Source organism: Bombina bombina, chromosome 2 (genome assembly GCF_027579735.1).
Source record: "Bombina bombina isolate aBomBom1 chromosome 2, aBomBom1.pri, whole genome shotgun sequence".
Lineage (NCBI taxonomy): Eukaryota > Metazoa > Chordata > Amphibia > Anura > Bombinatoridae > Bombina > Bombina bombina.
Window position 1 is genome coordinate 1,167,297,390 of NC_069500.1, and position 20,736 is coordinate 1,167,318,125.

A 20,736-nucleotide genomic window follows, 5' to 3' on the forward strand; every position below is an offset into this window, starting at 1 on the left:
GTGTCTGTCTAGAAAAAAATTGACTGAACATACCTCAATGCAGCTTAAGCATGCAAACCGTTCCCCCAACTGAAGTTTTCCTGTACTCCTCAGCCTCTGTGGGAACAGCAGTGGATCTTAGTTACAAAGTGCTAAGATCATCATCCTCCTTGCAGAAATCTTCATCCCTTTTCTGCTAGAGAGTGAATAGTACACTCCGGTACCATTTAAAATAAACTTTTGCTTGAGAAAATAAAAACTAACATTTTTGTCACCACACTCACTTTACCCTTCCTAGTACTTAGAGTAGGCAAAGAGAATGACTGGGGGGTGGAGCTAAGGGAGGAGCTATATAGACAGCTCTGCTGTGGGTGCTCTCTTTGCCACTTCCTGTTGGGAAGGAGAATATCCCACAAGTATTGGATGAATCTGTGGACTCGATACATCTTGCAAGAGAAACCTTATTTACTGATTCAAAAAGATTTTTGAAAAAAAAATGTACTGCCCCTTTAAGAAATAAAAGTGCAACAATTTTTCTGTACTGCAGCAAAAACGATTTTAATCATTAAAAAAATCATTAAACACACTTCAATTTTGCCAAAAATTATTGCACCCCTTAAGTAAAGGTTACAACATCCTTTAAAGAGACATTTATATCAAAAAAACACACTTTAACAACAAAACCGGCCCCTGCACCTCCCCACAGACCTGCCCTCAGGGTACACAAGATTGACTCAACGATCCGGTGACTGAAAATCAACTTTAGGCCCCACGGAGCTAATGCCTGCTGCCTTCTAGTGAAGAGAAAACTGCGCGTCTAAGTGCGCGAAATAGGCCCCGCCCACCATGGGCGTCGCACTCAGACTCCATAACCGCATGGGAAGTGTAATTAACAAGCCATGTGGCCCCCTGCACACACACTCAAAGTTTTATGTTCCATTAATAAAAATATACAAGTGTCACATCTGCCTATCTCCCTCAGACAATCTGATGCTGTCTTAGTAGCCCATTGTCAAGCCCCTGTTGAAGTACCTAAGCATGGTAGTTCAATATGTACATAATACGGTAAATTCAGTAACACCACATCAATACCAGTCTACTGCTTACCCCTTCCCTTACAGGGAATAATGTCAGCCAGTTCTGATATAACAAGTCTCCTCAGAAATAAAAGACTGAACATACCTCAATGCTGCTTGTAGCTTGACACCGTTCTCCACACTGAAGTTCTCTTGCACTACCTTCAGAAGCTTTGTGGGAACCATAATGGATCTTAGTAACGTCTGCTAAGATCATCAACCTCAGGGTAGATAAAAAGATCTCTTCATTTCCAGACTGATGAAATCCCCCTGAGGAAAATAGTACGCACCGGTACCATTTTAAAATAAAAAAACTTCTTGATTGAAGAATCTAAAACTAACACCTCACTTTACCTCTTCCTATTACTAACACAGGCAAAGAGAATGACTGGGGGTGGAGGGAAGGGAGGAGCTATATATACAGCTCTGCTGTGGTGCTCTTTGCCACTTCCTGTTAGCAGGAGGATAAATCCCACAAGTAAGGATGAAATCCGTGGACTTGTCATATCTTGTAGAAGAAATTAAATTATGTATCTGCAGGTGATACTTGAGACTCAGTTGCTACCTGACTAGTAAGGACACCTCCTGCAACTCTATTGGGTGGACAGCTCAAGCATTTACAAAAATAAAAACATACAAATATTTCCATATGAACAAAAACAACTGCTCTTGAAAAAAAAATTATTTTTTTAAATACAGTAACAACCCTTTAACATGGCACAAATAAAAAATACATTTAATTTTTTTTTAGTATGCAGTTCCATAACGGTGCAGATAAATTATTTAATTTTACCTCAATAGATCAGTGTCATTTTTTGTCAAAGTTATCTGGAACTGTTCCAGATAACTTTGATAAAAAATGACACTGATCTACTATTGAGGTAAAATTAAATAATTTATCTGCACCGTTAGCAACACTGACATCAAATCAATAGGTATTGACTCAAATGATTATGGTGATAACACTCCCTACATGAGGCTATGTAGATGGATCGTATCCAGCTGCATTATAACTGAATAAAGGAATATACAATTTGGAAAACAGTAATACGGGCGTACATAGTATTGTAAATATTCTGAGGAAGAAAGTATATATTTTATTATTTTAAAATACTATTCTTTCACATGCATGGCATAATTTTTAGTCTAATGTATATTGCATATAGAAACTAATTATCAAAGTTGTTCATCTATGGTTTGAGTTTTTATATGAATAACATGATTAAAGCTATACTAAAAATTACTAACAGACATACACAGAAAACCATCAAATGCTTGTTATTGACCGGTGGTACAATAAATATATGGCCAAGGGCTATAGTAAACCAGGACCACTGTGAACTGTGATCTCCATTGAAGTAGCAACTTCTTAGGCAAACTGCTGAAGGGCCTGTTGGGTACTATTACAAACAATGACAACATTTCCTCCTAAGGCAAATCAAACTGTTCTCTCCAACCGAGTGCAATGCAAAGCTGTAAATTCTGCCTGCATGGGTTATCATGGCGTTACTTACCTAATTATTGGCTCCAGTCCAACTCCAACTGTCAGGAACAGCAACAGCAGTCACTCTCTCCACCGTTCGACTCCAACTCCACTAACGTCCTCCACGGGCCAGGTCCAGTAGTCCACGCAGCCAGAGACATATTGTATCGCATTATATAGAGGCTAGAGCTAGACTAGACGGCAACCCAGAGGGGATGGCGGGTGGTGCCGGCTCGGCCGGGGAATCGTGCATATATTAAAATAAATTCATATCCTGCGCCTTTGGTCTGCAGTCTGGCCCCCTAACCCCTGGGATGATGATGTCTGGAGACTGGAGTCTAGGAGGAGTCAACATTCTCACTATCTATCTGCGCTGTGGGAAGCCGGCAACAAGCCGCCCTAGAGTCTTAGTGAGAGTGAGTAAATCTGCATGGCTGTCAGTTTCAGTCAGTCCGGGACAATGAATGGAGGTACCCGGGACAGACCTTTAAAATGCGTGACTGTCCCGGGCAATACAGGACTCATGGTCACCTTAGGCCAGGGTCATATCCAGGGGAAACAGGAAGTGGCATTCAGTGTCCTGCTTGCGTGATTCTTCAAGTACAGAAGCACTTAAAGGTTTGGAATTTTTATTGCTTTTGACTGAGATCGATGTGCCTACAGACATGTATCTACTGTGGATTTATGTTAGAATGTGAACTGTCTGTGCATAAAGTATTTTTCAGGCTTCCTCCAATCGCTGTGTGCCCCCTTTGGTGTCCAGCTCGTGGGGCCACGCAACGATTGAAGGAAGCGGGATTAGTCATCGCTGTGCTAACTACAGCAGAAGAAGCAGGCAAAGTTCTATTTTCCATAAAGAAAGGTAAGTATTTTTTAAAAAAGCTTCATTGTAAAGTTTAATGAATGAAAGTGCTGTTTTTAAGAGTATTTTTAGATACTGGGCACTGAATCATTAAACTTTACAATCACTTTAATAAAAAAATAAATAATGTATAAACAGTTCTGTATCTGTAGGTGTTTGTATACCCTACTTAAAAAAATAATAAAATATAATACAAATATCTGCAGATACAGAATGGGTTATACAATTAAGATTTATATATATATATATATATATATATATATATATATATATATATATATATATATATATATATAATTTCAAAAATTTGTGTTGAATAAAATATAATTACAATTTATTGAATATTTATCTGACTCATGCTGATTTTCTTTAAATAATTAAATATGCATGATTGTGTGTGTGTGTCTGAATGTATGTGTGTGTATTTTTATGCATTTTTGTGTGTGTGCTCCTATACTTAAGAATTTGGGTGGTTTTCTAGAAACGACCATGTGCACAGCAAACTCTGCCGATTGGAGTAATGCAAGATACATTATGCTTTATTTTTTTAACTCCTTTGTTTCAGCATGTAAAAGTATATACAAGGGTTATAAAATGCTATTCTTTGGCAGTTATCAACTATGTGCTATACATGCTGCACCAATGCAAATTGCCTTCCATTTCAATGTGTCTGTGCCGATGTATCTGAGTGCATCTCTGAGTTAGTGAGTGTGTGTGTCATAGGGTGCATGTCTGTGTTTTAGTGTGAGTGTTTGTGTGTATTTCTGTGTATTCGTATTGTTACTTTTACAACATTACTATAGGTCAAAGGCAGGGGGGGGAGGCGCTTAATGGTCTAGTAAGGGGCCCCAAAATTTCTAGTGGCGGCCCTAACAGTGCTGCACTTTAATGGCCTTAGGACGTCATTGAACGTCTTATACACACACATCTTGATAGTATTTACAAGGCTTACAGACATGCATTTTATGTGATAAATAACTCCCAAGGACATAGTTTTACAGACTAAAAAGTCAGTAAAAAACTAAAAAAAAAGTTAACAGAGCAAAAGCACAGCTCAGACTTCATATCATACCTTTGAATTAATGATGCCAGAGGCTGGATACCAGAGAAAGGAAAAACATATAAAATCATCAGAACAATGTAGTGCAATAAGGTATAATCAGTCACCAGAACTGCTGATGACATACTGCAGTAAATGGTGCAATATGCACAGCAGGTCTAACAGTGCAAATGAGCACAAGCAGTATACACACTGTTTTATGATCTTCCACGCCATACGAATAGCCTATAAAACATATGAGCATGCGCTCATACCTAACATTATAGAAATATATTGCCGGGCTTGAAATGGAGGTGCCTCCAGAACCCAACACAGGAGAAGCTGCTAAAACAACTGCAACCACAGACTTATTCCAGCAGCTGGATGCCCCAGGACAGCAAACCAATTCACAGGTAATATTATAATATTCTATGCAGGAAACACTGGAGGAGAGTCTTAGTCCAGCCCATGCTCTGGATAGAACTAAGAGTAGGAGGGATCCGTGGAAACATTGCTATGAGGAGGGGTCTCACTAGGTAATTATTAGCCAGGGAGAGCCAAGATAGTCAAAACTAAACCTTCATTTTAATTTTCTTTTATTATCAAACTTGCATTGCTCCCTTGGCATCTTGTGTTGAAAAGCATACGATTCAGGAGCAGCAGTGTACAACAGAGTGCGCTGGTGATTGGTGGCTGTACATATATAGCTCTTGTCCTTGGCTCACCAGATGTGTTTAACTAGTAGTAAATTGCTGCTCTGGAGGTGACTTTGTGAATGTAATCCATACACAGGAGTTAAACCGTTATATGCAAGCAAAGTGCAACAACAATATGCTCACACCAGCTCCCTTATTTTTACACTGTCACTTCAAAGGAAACAAAAACTTCGGCAATCATTATCAAAAGAAAAGTGTTTATTAAACAGATGCAAATATACAAAATTCCACATTGATAGACATATTTTATATGGATATACAGTGTGACATTGAACACACTGTATTTTTGAGTCTGTTCAGACATTAGAAAACAAAATTGTAATACAAAAAAAGTTTAAAACCTTGATTAAATGCAAACAAACTGATACAGTGCATAAAGATCATGACAAATAATTTACTTTACACACTATAGACAATCCACTACTTCCACTTGAGAATGCGGCAACCCAGGTTTGAAAACGGAAAAATGAAACTTCAAGAGCCCTGGAGCCTTATTGCAGGCAGCACCTGGAAAAGGAGGTAAAGTAATATAAATATAGTAATTTCATTAAATATGAATGCATTAGCAGAGCATTGTAATGTATTTGCCCTGCTGGTCATGGCCTTATAGCACATTTAAACACATTAAAATGCAACTTGGCAGCTATTTGTGTAACTTATAAAAAGTGCATCTTAATGATTAAAGAGTAATTAGCTTCTAAAAGTCTAATCTCACATACAAAAAACTGTGGGAAGTAAAAGATCAAAGCATGAAATAAGCAGCCTAAGCTAATAAGTCAAATTGATCTGTAAACTGTTCTCGCTATTGAACTAAACCATGTTAATGAGATATATAGCACAAATACAGGTCTCAGATTGCTTTTCAGCTCTGATAGAATCAGCTAAGGGCCTTCCAGTCTATGCACACACAATGTTCTGTCATTCTGCAGCTATTTGTAGTAAGGATTTCTGAAAATTTGCTATGGAAGTTGGTTAATTGGTTATTGAATATAAATTGAGTTCTACTTGTGATCTGGGTCCTCTGATCTGTTAGCTCAGTTTCATAAATTGTTGGAAAAAAATAAATAAAAATCAGGACATCCAGTTTTGCTCCTAGTATATTACTTTATCAATACCCAACGTGCTGTGCTTCCATAATAGGACCGCCATTTGTCCGATCAATTTAAAGAATTTGTGTTTTAACTATAAAAAAAGGCTTTAGTACAAAGTGAGCAAATTAGGGACACTTTTCTCAAAAGTCTTCTATAATTCCAATCAAAGAGTAGCATTTAAACATATTGCTGTTTCATTGCCTAAATAAATATGAAGTAATAAGTTTTTTTACATTTACACTTAAACAGGACGAGTTGTGCATTTCTAATAATATTCAATGACAATGGGTACTTCCTGCTAATAAGCCCTTTTCTCAAATAAATGCACATTTATTAAAATGTTTCTATCTTATATATCATGCAGCCATTAGTTTTTGTTGCGTCTATGCTTACCGATTGTTTTATTGGTATCTTATTGTACAGATCATCATATTGTGACATATTCAATATTGTCTTAGGAGAGAAGTTTCTCATTTTTAAAAAAGTATTAATACACAATGTTACTATTATTATTTTAACCTCTTCGCGCCCTTAGGACATTTCATGCCGTCCTAACAGTGCTGCACTTTAATGGCCTTAGGCTGTCATTGAACATCTTAACTTTTTTTGCGTTCCTGCACCCTCATGCTTTCATCCGACTGGGGGATGTGCCTACCATAGTAAGCAGTCCCCCAGGATCTGATCCAAGCATTAGAATCATATGACTTCCTGTTTCCTCCTAATGTTAAGTCAGAACTTCTTTAACACTTGCCTGCATCCTGAAGGGGTACATTTTTGAAAGATGTCTACAAACACTAAAGATGTTTGCACACAACTCATTTACAGTGTTTAAAATATTGTGTTACAGGTGGTATATCTCTTCTCACATTGGGAAATATGTCTTTATGCGAGTCAGCAAACTTAGCTATGCCGTTTCCCCATGTTGTACAATATCACACCTTAGGTTATCCTCAAGATCAGTAACATGCGATATTAACCCTTTAAGGACACAGCTTTCAGTTTGCTCAATTGTTTTATGACGGAAAAATTCTGTCATATGTCCTTAAGAGGTTAAAGGGACAGTTCACCCAAAACATTTCTCCACTTTAATTTGTTCCAAATGATCCATTTCACCTGCTGGAGTGTATTAAATTGTTTAAAAAGTAGCTCATTTACTCTTATTTCTACATTTGTAATAGCCGATTTACTATGTAAATTACTAGGAGTTACTACATATTGGGTTTTGTAGAGTGAACCTTCTGTTGTCCAAGTTTACTAGACAGCTATCTGGGTCTTAAATACTTTTACTTCTTTTTTTTTTCATTTTTGATGTTTTTCACTTATTCCAAACCAGCTTTTGGAAGTAAGTCCTTCAGGTTGTAGTGATTAGTTGCTTTAGTATTGTGAGAAAAGAGAATATAGATTTATAGAACTTGTCCCACTCTCATTACTCGTGGACTTCACTGTTTGCATATTACATTTCCCAGGAGTAATGAATCATGGGACTCTACCCACCTGTATGAAATAAAATGTATCAGGCAAGCATAAATTATGTTTTCCTTCTTAATATGAGGAGAGTCCACAGCTTCATTTATTACTTGTGGGAATACAGTACCTGGCCACCAGGAGGAGGAGACAAAGACACCCCAGCCAAAGGCTTAAATACCTCCCCCACTCCCCTCATCCCCCAGTCATTCTTTGCCTTTCGTCATAGGAGGATGGCAGAGAAGTGTCGGAAGATTCGGAGTAGTCTCTTATGGAGGGTAGTACCTTTCTTTATGGGACTGGAGCTTTAAGTAGTCTTGTCAGACTCTCAGTAAGAGCATTCACGAATGTTAGGGTCTGGAGATGCAGGGAGAGTCTCTGTGAAACTATCCAGACTCGTATTAACAGCTCCTAAGCAATCAGTGTTGACTAGTTTCACTGCCTGCTTTTATCACTCAAGTCCATGTCAGTTGCGATGCTACAAGACTGTCAAACTTGAGAGGCTGTGTGTCTATTCCACGGCGGTGATTCCAGTAAGATCATTTCATTTTATATTCATATGATAACGCAAGAAGACAGGGTCACAGTGTGACTCCTTTTATCTGTATGGAATCAAAGGTTAATATCTCCGGAAGGGGATTATTGAACAGGGGGGATTTACGCATAATTTGCTTTATTATGTTTTATGCTGCGACATTTGTGAGATGAGGCACAGGCAGATGTTGGATCATCCAGTTTTTACTTTTGTTTTGGATAACTATGCGGCCTGTTAGGTTTGGTGCGCTTCTTCAAGGAGCAGTCCTGCATGGCACACCACGTGACTGGGTGTGGTCTCATCGATTTCCTCTTTCCTGACTGTGCGGTTTACAGGAGACGAAGCGGTTTCTCTGTGGGGCCTGGGTCATAGGAGGTGGTGAGTGCTCCAGTCATTGGGGGTATAAAGGTGCCATTTATCTTTTTCTATAGTCTACAGTATCTTAAAAGCACAAGCTATGGAGGACCCCGATATGTTAGAGGGTACTCCCTCTTTACCTAAATCAAATACCTGTTTTAATTGTGAGAAGTCTACGGTATATATCAGTTCTTTATCTTGCCCTGCTAAGCGCAAGTGAAAGGTCAAATATTGCTATCCTTCCCAGGGGTCATTTACCAACTTCTTGGATTTATCTGATACTAGATTATCCGCTGATGAGGACCCCTCTGTTACTTCAGAGAATGCTCTTTCTGGGTCTGAATCTGCTGCCTCTAAACCTCTGGCTTCGGAGGAACCAGACTTTATATTTAGGATGGAGCACTTACTCTTTCTGTTAAAAGAAGTGTTGGCTACTTTAGAGGTTCCAGAACCTAAATTACCCGAGGAACCTTCTATTCTTAAGCTTGATAAGGTTTATGAGGACAGGCTGGTGCCACAGACACATTCTCAGTTCCAGTAAAGATGGCAATTATTATTAAGAATGAATTGGAGAGAGACTTGGATCTTCTTTTTCCCCTTCTTCCTTTAAGAAATTGTTCCCGGTTCCGGACTCTCAATTAGAGTTGTGGAGTTCCGTCCCTAAGGTGGATGGAGCTATCCCGCTTGAGGATAGTTTGTCATTTAAGGAGCCCATGGATAAGAAGCTAGAAACTCAGTTAAGATGTTTCAGCACAATGGGTATTTGTTTTCAACCTGCAGCAGCGGTTGCTGCGGTGGCTGGAGCCGCTACCTATTGGTGAGACTCCCCTTGACGAAATCCAGGAAAGAATTAAGGCCTTGAGGGTAGCTAATTCTTTTATCTGTGATGCAAATATGCAGATCATTCACCTGAATGCCAAGACATCAGGTTTTTCTGTCTTGGTCTATGGACATGACTTCAAAATCTATATTACTTTCCCTTCCATTTAAGAGGAAGATTCTTTTCGGTCCAGGCCTGGACTCAATCATATCCACAGTCACTGGGGGCAAAGGGGCCTTTCTACCGCAGGATAAAAAGAATAAACCTAAAAAGACGGAGTCCTAATTTTCGTCCCTTTCGTTCGGATAAATCCCAACGCCAGCAGCCATCCGCGAAGCCTGAACAGTCCAAGGAAACAGAAACGGTCTCAGTCTTGGAATAAATCCAAGCAGAACAAGGAGCCAGCCGAAACAAAATTGTCATGAAGGGGCGGCCCCCGATCCGTCGCTGGATCGTGTTGGGGGCAGACTCTCTTTGTGGAGGCTTGGCTTGGGGACGTGCAAGACCCTTGGGTTCTGGAGGTCATCGCTCAGGGTTACAGGATAGGTTTCAAATTTCATCCACCCAGGGGCAGATTCTTCAAACCTGTCTTCAAGACCAGAAAAACAAGAAGCTTTTCTAGGGTGCGTGGGGGATCTCTCCTCCCTGGGAGTATTGTTCTGGTACCTCTAGCAGAGAGAGGTCTGGGGTACTACTCAAACCTTTTTGTGGTCCCAAAGAAGTAGGGTACCTTTCGCCCGATTCTGGACCTTAAGTGCTTAAACAAGTTCCTGTTGGTTCCATCGTTCAAGATGGAGACGATAAGGTCAATACTGCACTTAGTTCAAGAGGGACAGTTCATGACTACAATAGACTTGAAGGATGCTTACCTTCATGTGACATACATAAGGATCACTTCAAGTTCTTAACCGTTTCTGGACAAGCACTTCCAGGTTGTTGCTCTTTCATTTGGTCTAGCTACTGCCCCAAGAGTCTTTATGAAGGTTCTGTGGGCTCTGCTCACTGTGGCGAGATCCAGAGGCATTGCAGTAGCGCCATACTTGGACGACATCCTGGTTCAGGCTCCGTCCTATCGGCTGGCAGAGGACCTTTCAAGAGCTCTTCTACTTCTTCTTCGATCTCATGGATGAAAGATAAACTTAGAAAAGAGTTCTCTGGTTCCCAGTACCAGGGTGGAATTCCTGGGTACGATAATAGATTCCAGAACCATGAGGATATTTCTTACAGACCAGACACATTGCAAAATTACTTCCAATTGTCTTACCATCCAGACCTCCTTAAGGCCCTCTGTGGCCTGGAGTATGGAGGTAATTGGGCTCATGGTGTCCAGCATAGATATCCCATTCGCCAGATTCCATCTCAGACCTCTTCAGCTGTGCATGCTGAGGCAGTAAAACGGCGACCATTCGGATCTGTCACAACAGATTTCTCTGGAAAACTGGTTGAGAGAATTGCTCTCTTGGTGGCTCTGTCCAGATCACCTGTCCCAATGGACATACTTCCTAAGACCATCCTGGGAGATTATGATTACGGACGCAAGTCTATAAAGTTGGGGAGCTGTTTGGGGTGCCAGGAAGGCACAGTGCCGGTGGACACGAGAGGTATCTCTCCTCCTGATCAACACTTTGAAACTTCGAGCAATCTTCAAAGCTCTGAAGGTTTGGCCTCTTCTAGGTTCGTCCCAGTTTATCAGACTCCAATCGGACACCATAACCTCGGTGGCTTACATCAACCATCAGGGGGGAACGAGAAGCTCCCTAGCAATGAGGGAAGTATCTCAGATTCTGGAATAGGCGGAGGCCCACAACTGCTCGCTGTCAGCGATCCACATTCCGGGTGTGGACAAATGGGAAGCGGATTTTCTCAGCAATCGTTTCATCTGGGGGAATGGTCTCTCCATCCCAAAGTGTTTGTGGAAATTTGCAACAGATGGGGGACGCCGGAGACAGATCTCATTGCGTCCCGACTCAATACCAAGCTACCCAGATACGGGTCGCGGTCCAGGGATCCTCAGGCAGAGCTGATAGATGCATTAGCAGTGCCTTGAAGGTTCAGCCTAGTTTACATTTTACCACCGTTACCACTTTTCTCTCATGTAGTGGCCCGCATCAAGCAGGAGCAAGCTTCAGCTATTCTAATTGCTCCATCGTGGCCGTGAAAGATGCAGTTTGCGGACCTGGTGGGGATGTCTTCATCTCCTCTATGGAGGTTACCTTGTCGCAGAGATCTGCTGGAAAGGATCCTTTTGTTCATCAGAATCTAGATTCTCTGAGGCCGACTGCGTGGAAACTGAACGCTTAGTCCTAACCAAGAGAGGTTTTACGAAGAGAGTGATTGATACTCTCAATCAAGCTAGAAAGCCGGTCACCCGTCACACTTTTTCTGGTGTGAAGAGTGTGGATTCCCCTGGCATAAAGTCAAGGTGTCCAGGATTCTTTCCTTTCTCCAAGATGGTTTGGAGAAGGGACTTGCCGCTAGTTCCTTAAAGGGACAGATTTGAGCTCTGTGTTATTGCACAAGAGGCTTGCTAGCTTCCTGATGTACAGTCTTTTGTTCAGGCCCTGTCTAGAATCAGTCCTGTGTTTGGACCTACCGCTCCTCCTTGGAGCTTAAATCTAGTTCTTAAAAGTTTTGCAGAGGGCTCCGTTTGAGCCAATGCATTCGGTTGACATTAAATTACTGTCTTGGAAGGTTATTTTTCTACTGGCTATTAATTCAACACGCAGACTCTATGAGATGGCGGCCTTGCAATGTGAGCCTCCTTACCTAGTGTTTCATGCTGATAAGGCCGTTCTTCGTCCTGGGTTGTGTTTTCTCCCTAAGGTTGTGTCTGATCACAACATCAATCAGGAGATTGTGGTTTCTTCCTTGTGTCCTAATCCTCCTCCTTCGAAAGAACGATTAATTCATAATTTGGATGTGGTGTGAGCTTTGAAATTCTATCTTCAGACTACGAAGGATTTTAGACAGACTTCATCCTTGTTTGTTGTCTATTCTGTGAAGCGTAGAGGGCAGAAGGCTTCTTCCACTTCCATATATTTTTGGTTGAGAAGCATTATTCGCTTAGCATATGAAACAGCGGGACAAAGGCCTCCTCAGAGGATTATGGTTCGTTCAACTAGAGCTGTGGCAGATTTGTAGGGCAGCTACCTGGTCCTCCTCACATACCTTTTCAAAGTTTTAAAAATTTAACGTTTTTTGCTTCGGCAGAAGCAGATTTTGGGAGAAAGGTTTTGCAGGCTGTGTTGCCCTCAATAGGGTCCGCCTCTCTTTTTCCCCTCCCATTTGTATTCAGTGTCCTCTAGAGCTTGGGTATATGTTTCCCACAAGTAATGAATGAAGCCGTGGACTCTCCTCACATTAAGGAAAACAAATTATGCTTACCAGATCATTTCCTTTCCTTCTGTATGAGGAGAGTCCACGGCCCTGCCCGTTTTCTCCATTGGGCGAACCTAAATTTTTTGTTATTTTTCTGGCACCTTTTATACCCTGATATTTCTCCTACTGTTCCTTGTTCCCTCAGCAGAATGACTGGGGGAGGAGGGTAGTGGGCGAGATGTTTAAGCCTTTGGCTGGGGTGTCTGTCTCCTCCTGGTGGTCAGGTTCTGTATTCCCACAAGTAATGAATGAAGCCGTGGACTCTCCTCATACAGAAGGAAAGGAAATTATCTGGTAAGCATAATTTGTTTTTTCTATAGTCTGCCTCACATTTTACAAGGCCCCGATTATTCCACTCTAGCAAGATCTAAGTATCATCAGTACTGTGAGGTCCCTCAAATAATTTTAGAAAGGCAAATTTTACCTTTAGAGCAGTTTATCTAGCTATGTAGGGTACTGGATGTGAAGGAGACGTGTACATTACAATAACATGCTCAAAATATAAAAAACAGACAAAGATTTTGTGTGATTTCTCTTCATGTCAGCAATTTTCGATCATCAGGTCCTCAGTGTGTGAATGGAAGGATGTTGAGGAGCTGCTGTGAATTTAAGAAGATACTACCTCCCATTCTTGACTAGATCAGAGAACTTGTACAAAAGAGAAAAAATATACACAAACAGAAATGAGTACCGTAACTTCCTGTGATGTTGGCACAGATGACCGCCCCAAAGAATTCTGGAACATACTTCTGAATTCTTTGAATTGCTTTCTGGCAGGCTGCAGTAGGATCTGCTCCCAGTCTCATGTATTCCACAGCTTGATAACTAAACCAAAAACATCAAGTGAGAAGTTTGATTTTTTTAAAAAATGTTTTAAATAATGTGCACTGAAAGAGGGAAAAATACACCTCAAACTAAAAGAATGCCACCAATAAATTTTTATAAGTCTCAATTATGTTTTAATCTGTGCAAGCTAGGCCTCTAAACAGGGCTGTCATCAGGGGGTTAAAAGGTATCACTAGCATCAGGGACCCAGACCACCAGAGTAGTGCACACTGCACAGTTTCATTTTTACACAGCTTGTTGTTTCCCGCCATTTCAGTCAAAATCAAACTAGTGGGGAGCGAAATAGCAGCAGCTTTTCAAACATATAGGAAACTATAATTGTAATAGTGAACAGGTCCTGTGTGCATGCACAACCCTCCGTGTAATAGTGTTAAAAGTTGAAGGATGCGGTTATCTTAAAAAAATAATTTGCACTCCTGCCCTGTGCTGCCCCCTAGAACGCAATGGATGGAGCCAGTCAAGCAGGGTGGATAAAAAAGGAAATTTATGCTTACCTGATAAATTTATTTCTTTTACGATAGGACGAGTCCACGGACTTCATCCTTACTTATGGGATATCTCCTCCTGGTAAGCAGGAGGAAGCAAAGAACTCCACAGCAGAGCTGCATAAATAGCTCCTCCATTCCCCCCCAACCCAGTCATTCGACCGAAGTTAGGAAGAGAAAGGAAAAGAAAAGGAGCAGAGGTGACTGAAGTTTAACAAAAAATAAAAACCCGTCTTAGAAAATGACAGGGTGGGCCGTGAAATACCAAAGCTATAGGACACGGATGAAAGGGAGGGACAAGACAGGAAACTAAACGGAAGGCACCACTGCTTGAAGAACCTTTCTCCCAAAAACAGCCTCAGACGAGGGAAAGTATCAAATTTGGAAAATTTGGAAAAAAAGTGTGAAGAGACTACAAAGTTGCAGCCTTGCAAATCTGTTCAACAGAATCATTTTTAAATGCCCATGAGGAAGCCACAGCCCTAGTAGAATGAGCCTTAATTTGTTCTGGAGGCTGCTGTCCAGCAGTCTCCTATGCAACACGGATGATACTCTTCAGCCAAAAAGAAAGAGGTAGCCGTTGCTTTCTGACCCCTACGTTTCCCAGAAAAAAATTAAATAATGAAGATGTTTGACGAAAATCCTTAGTCGCCTGCAAGTAGAACTTCAAGGCACTGACTACGTCCAAATTATGTAACAAACGCTCCTTCTTAGAAGAAGGGTTAGGACACAAGGAAGGAACAACAATTTCCTGATTAATATTTTTGTTAGAAACAACCTTAGGAAGAAAACCAGGTTTGGTACGTAACACCACCTTATCAGAAGGTAAAATAAGATAAGGAGAATCACGCTGTAAAGCCGAAAGTTCAGAAACTCTGCGAGCAGAAGAAATAGCAACCAAAAAACTAAATTTATGCTTACCTGCTAAATTACTTTCTTTTACGATAGGATGAGTCCACGGATTTCATCCTTACTTGTGGGATATTAACTTCCTGCTAACAGGAAGTGGCAAAGAGCACCATAGCAGAGCTGTATATATAGCCCCTCCCCTTCCCCCTCAGTCATTTGGCCAAAGGTATAGGAAGAGAAAAAGGAAAGGGTAAAAGGTGCAGAGGTGACTGAAGTTAACAAAAAATATAAAGAAAAACTGTCTTAAAAAGAACAGGGTGGGCTGTGGACTCGTCATATCGTAAAAGAAAGTAATTTATCAGGTAAGCATAAATTTAGTTTTCTTTTACAAAGATATGACGAGTCCACGGATTTCATCCTTACTTGTGGGAAACCAATACCAAAGCAATAGGACACGGATGAAAGGGAGGGACAAGACAGGAACCTAAACGGAAGGCACCACTGCTTGAAGAACCTTTCTCCCAAAAACGGCCTCAGAAGAAGCAAAAATATCAAATTTGGAAAATTTGGAAAAAGTGTGAAGGGACGACCAAGTCGCAGCCTTACAAATCTGTTCAACAGATGCATTGTTTTTAAAAGCCCATGTGGAAGCCACAGCCCTAGTAGAATGAGCCGTAATTCTTTCAGGAGGCTGCTGTCCAGCAGTCTCATATGCCAGGCAGAAGATACTTCTCAGCCAAAAAGAGAGGTAGCCGTAGCTTTCCGACCCCTACACTTTCCAGAATAAACAATGAATAATGAAGATGATTGACGGAAATCCTTAGTCACCTGCAAGTAAAATTTCAAGGCACGGACCACGTCCAAGTAATGTAACATACGCTCCTTCTTAGGATTAGAACACAAGGAAGGAACAACAATTTCCTGATTAATATTCTTATTCGAAACAACCTTAGGAAGGAACCCAGGTTTGGTACGTAAAACCACCTTATCAGAATGAAATATGAGATAAGGCGAATCACACTGTAATGCTGAAAGCTCAGAAACTCTTCGAGCAGAAGAAATAGCAACCAAAAACAGAACTTTCCAAGATAATAGTTTAATATCTATGGAATGCATAGGTTCAAACGGAACCTCATGCAGAACTCGAAGAACTAAATTCAAACTCCAGGGAGGAGTAATAGGTCTAAATACAGGCTTAATTCTAGATAGAGCCTGACAAAAAGACTGAACATCTGATACATTTGCCAAACGTTTGTGAAACAGAATCGACAAAGCTGAAATTTGTCCCTTTAAGGAACTTGCTGATAACCCTTTCTCCAATCCTTCTTGGAGAAAAGACAAAATCCTAGGAATCCTAACTTTACTCCATGAGTAACCCTTGTATTCACACCAATAAAGATATTTACGCCATATTTTATGATAGATTTTTCTAGTGACAGGCTTTCTAGCCTGTATCAAAGTATTGATAACTGAATCAGAGAATCCTCGCTTCGATAAAATCAAGCGTTCAATCTCCATGCAGTCAGTTGAAGAAATTAGATTTGGATATTGGAAAGGACCTTGAATGAGAAGGTCCTGTCTCAAAGGAAGTTTCCACGGTGGCAGAGAGGACATGTCCACTAGATCCACATACCAAGTCCTGCGTGGCCACACAGGTGCTATCAGGATCACTGAAGCTCTCTCCTGTTTGATTCGAGCAATCACGCGTGGGAGGAGAGGAAACGGCGGAAACATATAAGCTAGGTTGAACCACCAAGGTACTGCCAAGGCATCTATCAGTTCGGCCAGAGGATCCCTTGACCGGGATCCGTATCTTGGAAGCTTGGCATTCTGATGAGATGCCATCAAATCCAATTCCGGTCTGCCCTATCTGAGAATCAATGAGGCAACTTAGAAAATCTGCTTCCCAGTTCTCTACTCCTGGGATGTAGATCGCTGACAGACGACAAGAGTGGGTCTCTGCCCAACTGATTATCTTGGATACTTCTATCATCGCTAAGGAACTCCTTGTTCCCCCCTGATGATCGACATATGCCACAGTAGTTATGTTGTCCGACTGGAATCTGACGCCAGTCTGAAGCCAACTGAGGCCACGCCTGAAGTGCATTGAATATTGCCCTCAGTTCCAAAATATTGATTGGAAGTAGAGACTCCACTTGAGCCCAAACACCCTGAGCCTTCAGGGAATTCCAAACTGCACCCCAGCCCAGAAGGCTGGCATCTGTTGTCACTATCACCCACGAGGGTCTGCGGAAACAAGTCCCCTGGGACAGATGATCCAACGACAACCACCAAAGAAGAGAGTTTCTGGTCTCTTGATCCAGAATTATCTTTGGAAATAAATCCGCATAATCCCCATTCCACTGACCGAGCATGCATAATTGCAGTGGTCTGAGATGAAAGCGAGCAAATGGAACGATGTCCATTGCCGCTACCATTAATCCGATTACCTCCATACACTGAGCCACTGATGGCCGAGGAATGGACAGAAGTGCTCGGCAAGTATTCAAAATCTTTGATTTTCTGACCTCCGTCAGAAATACTTTCATGGCTAGCGAGTCTATCAGAGTTCCCAGGAAAGGAACCCTTGTCTGTGAAACAAGTGAACTCTTCTCTATGTTCACCTTCCAGCCGTGAGTTCTCAGAAAAGACAACACTGTGTCCGTGTGAGATTTTGTCAGATGATATGTTGACGCCTGAATCAGAATATGGTCCAGATAAGGCGCTACCGCTATCCCTTGCGGTCTAAGAACCGCCAAAAGAGACCCTAGAACCTTTGTGAAGATTCTGGGTGCTGTGGCCAACCTGAAAGGAAGAGCCACAAACTGATGTTTGTCCAAGAAGGCAAACCTTAGAAACCGATGATCTTTGTGGATTGGAATATGAAGGTAAGCATCCTTCAAATCCACTGTCATATATTGACCCTCCTGGATCATTGGCAAAATCTTCGAATTGTCTCCATCTTGAATGATGGAACTCTTAGAAATTTGTTTAGACACTTGAGGTCCAAAATGGGTCTGAACGTTCCCTCTTTTTTGGGGACCACAAATAGGTTTGAGTAAAACCCCTGTCCCTGTTCCAATTTTGGAACAGGACAGATTACTCCCATAGTAAAAAGGTCTTTAACACAGCGTAAAAACTCCTCTCTATCTGGTTTGCAGATAATTTTGAAAGATGAATTCTCCCTCTTGAGAGAAAATCCTTGAATTCCAATTGATAACCGTGGGTCACTATTTCTAGTGCCCAGGAATCCTGAACATCTCTTGCCCAAGCCTGAGCAAAGAAAGAAAGTCTGCCCCCTACTAGATCCAGTCCCGGATCGGGGGCCCCCCTTCATGCTGTCTTAGGACCAGCAGTGGGTTTTTTGGATTGTTTACCCTTATTCCAGTTCTGATTGGGTCTCCAGACTGACTTAGATTGGGAAACCTCCCCTTCCTGCTTAGTGGAAGAAGAAGAAGCTGGGGGTCCTCCTTTAAAGTTCCGAAAGGAACAAAAATTATTCTGCTTACCCCTCATTTTAACCGACCTATCCTGAGGTAGGGCATGGCCCTTACCTCCTGTAATATCAGAAATTATCTCCTTCAATTCTGGCCCAAAAAGGGTCTTACCTTTAAAGGGAATAGCTAAAAGCTTATGTTTTGATGACACATCAACAGACCAAGATTTGAGCCACAATGCTCTACGTGCTAAAATAGCAAATCTTGCATTCTTTGCCACTAATTTAGCAATTTGAAAAGCGGCATCAGTAATAAAAGAATTAGCTAGCTTAAGAGCCGTAATTCTATCTAGAATGTCATCTAATGGAGTCTCAACCTTAAGAGACTCTTCTAGAGCCTCAAACCAAAAAGTTGCTGCAGTAGTTACTGGAACAATGCAAGCCGTAGGTTGTAAAAGAAATGCCTGATTAACAAATAATTTCTTTAGTAGACCCTCTAATTTCTTATCCATAGGGTCCTTGAAAGCACAACTATCCTCAATGGGTATAGTAGTACACTTAGCTAGGGAAGATATAGCTCCCTCTACCTTAAGGACCGTTTGCCATGAGTCCCGAATGGTATCTGATATAGGAAAAAATTTCTTAAAATTAGGAGAGGGAGAAAACGGTATACCTGGTCTATCCCATTCCTTACTAATAATTTCCGAAATTCTCTTAGGAACCGGAAAAACATCAGTGTAAGTAAGAACTTCCAAATATTTATCCATTTTACACAATTTCTCTGGAGGAATCACAATAGGATCACAATCATCCAGAGTCGCTAAAACCTCCCTAAGCAACAGGCGGAGGTGTTCAAGCTTAAATTTAAATGACATAGCATCCAAATCTGTCTGAGACAAAACATTCCCTGAATCAGAAATTTCACCCTCAGACAGTAATTCCCTGATCCCCAACTCAGAGCACTGTGAGGGAACATCGGAAATAGCTAATAAAGCATCAGGGGATTCAGTATTTACATTAATACTTGACCTACTACGTTTACCCTGCAACACTGGTAATTTAGACAATACCTCCGTAAGGGTACTTGACATAACTGCAGCCATCTCCTGCAAAGTAAAGGAATTAGACGCTCTAGAAGTACTAGGCGTCGCTTGTGTGGACATAAAAGGTTGTGACACTTGGGGAGAATTGGATGGCATATCCTGATTCTCTTCAGACTGAGAATCATCCTTAGGCACACTTACTTTATTTAAAATATGCTTTTTACATTGTAAAGCCCTTTCAGTACAAAAGTTACACAATGTTAGAGGGGGTTACACAATAGCTTCTAAACACATAGAACAATGAGAAACCTCAATGTCAGACATGTTGAACAGACTAGTAATACCACAAAAGTCGTTTAAACACTTATTTATAGCATAAAATAAACATTAGAAAAAACGTGTACTGTGCCTTTAAGAAAAGAAAAAGTGAACAATTTTTCCAAAATGCACAAAAAACGTTAAATTATTCCCAAATTTAACTTAATATTGTTGGTTAATCCAAAAATTACTGCACCCAGAAGCAAGGGCAGAAATAAGGCTTTAGAAGTACTTATATCAACATGTAGATAAAAATAAACTCTGCGCCTACCTGCCCCCAGGGTACTTCAAATCAAGGTTCCAACCCTTCAAACCAGCTACACAGTCCAGGAGCCACAGAGTTACTGTTTGCTGCTGCTAGGCCTGAAGGAATTGCGCCAAAATAGGCTCCGCCCCTTAAGGTCAAAAGTTGGAGTAGGCCCAAACAACACCGCATGGAAATGCAGTTTTGCACTAAAGTAAAAATATACAAACAATTACAACCCTCAAGCATAAAACCAATAAGTTTTAAGTGCCAAAAATAAAAAACATAAAACATTGTTATTTATATTGTCTCCCATGTCACATAATGCCCAAATATTAACTAATGATAAATATAATATAGGGACTCTAGTAACACCCCTCTTATTAAAATAGGTTTTACTGCTTACCCCATTCCCATACAGGGAAATAATGCCAGCCAGTTCTGATACACCAAGTCTCCTCAGAAAAAAAGGCTGCCAATACCTTAATGCTGCTTGTAGCATGAAACCGGTCTCCACACTGAAGATGTCTCATGGTTACCTTCAGAAGTCTTGTGGGAACCAGCATGGATCTTAGTTACAAATGCTAAGATCATCAAACCTCAGGGCAGAAAACTTCTTCCATATCCCCCTGAGGAAAATAGTACGCACCGGTACCATTTAAAATAAAAAAACTTCTTGATTGAAGAAACTAAAACTAACACCTCACTTTACCAT

At 41.0% G+C, this 20,736-nt stretch overlaps 1 protein-coding gene across 1 annotated transcript in view; it reads right to left on the reverse strand.

The window, feature by feature from the left end:
- Positions 1-5,332: 5,332 nt before the first annotated feature.
- AGA (aspartylglucosaminidase) overlaps positions 5,333-20,736 on the reverse strand; it is a 149,361-nt gene continuing 133,957 nt past the window's right edge. The window contains exons 8-9 of the mRNA XM_053703858.1: positions 13,492-13,625; positions 5,333-5,662 (exon numbers count right to left, since the gene is read on the reverse strand). Coding sequence (XP_053559833.1) covers positions 5,562-5,662; positions 13,492-13,625 — 235 coding nt within the window. The 3' untranslated portion in view covers positions 5,333-5,561. The remainder of the gene's footprint in view (positions 5,663-13,491; positions 13,626-20,736) is intronic.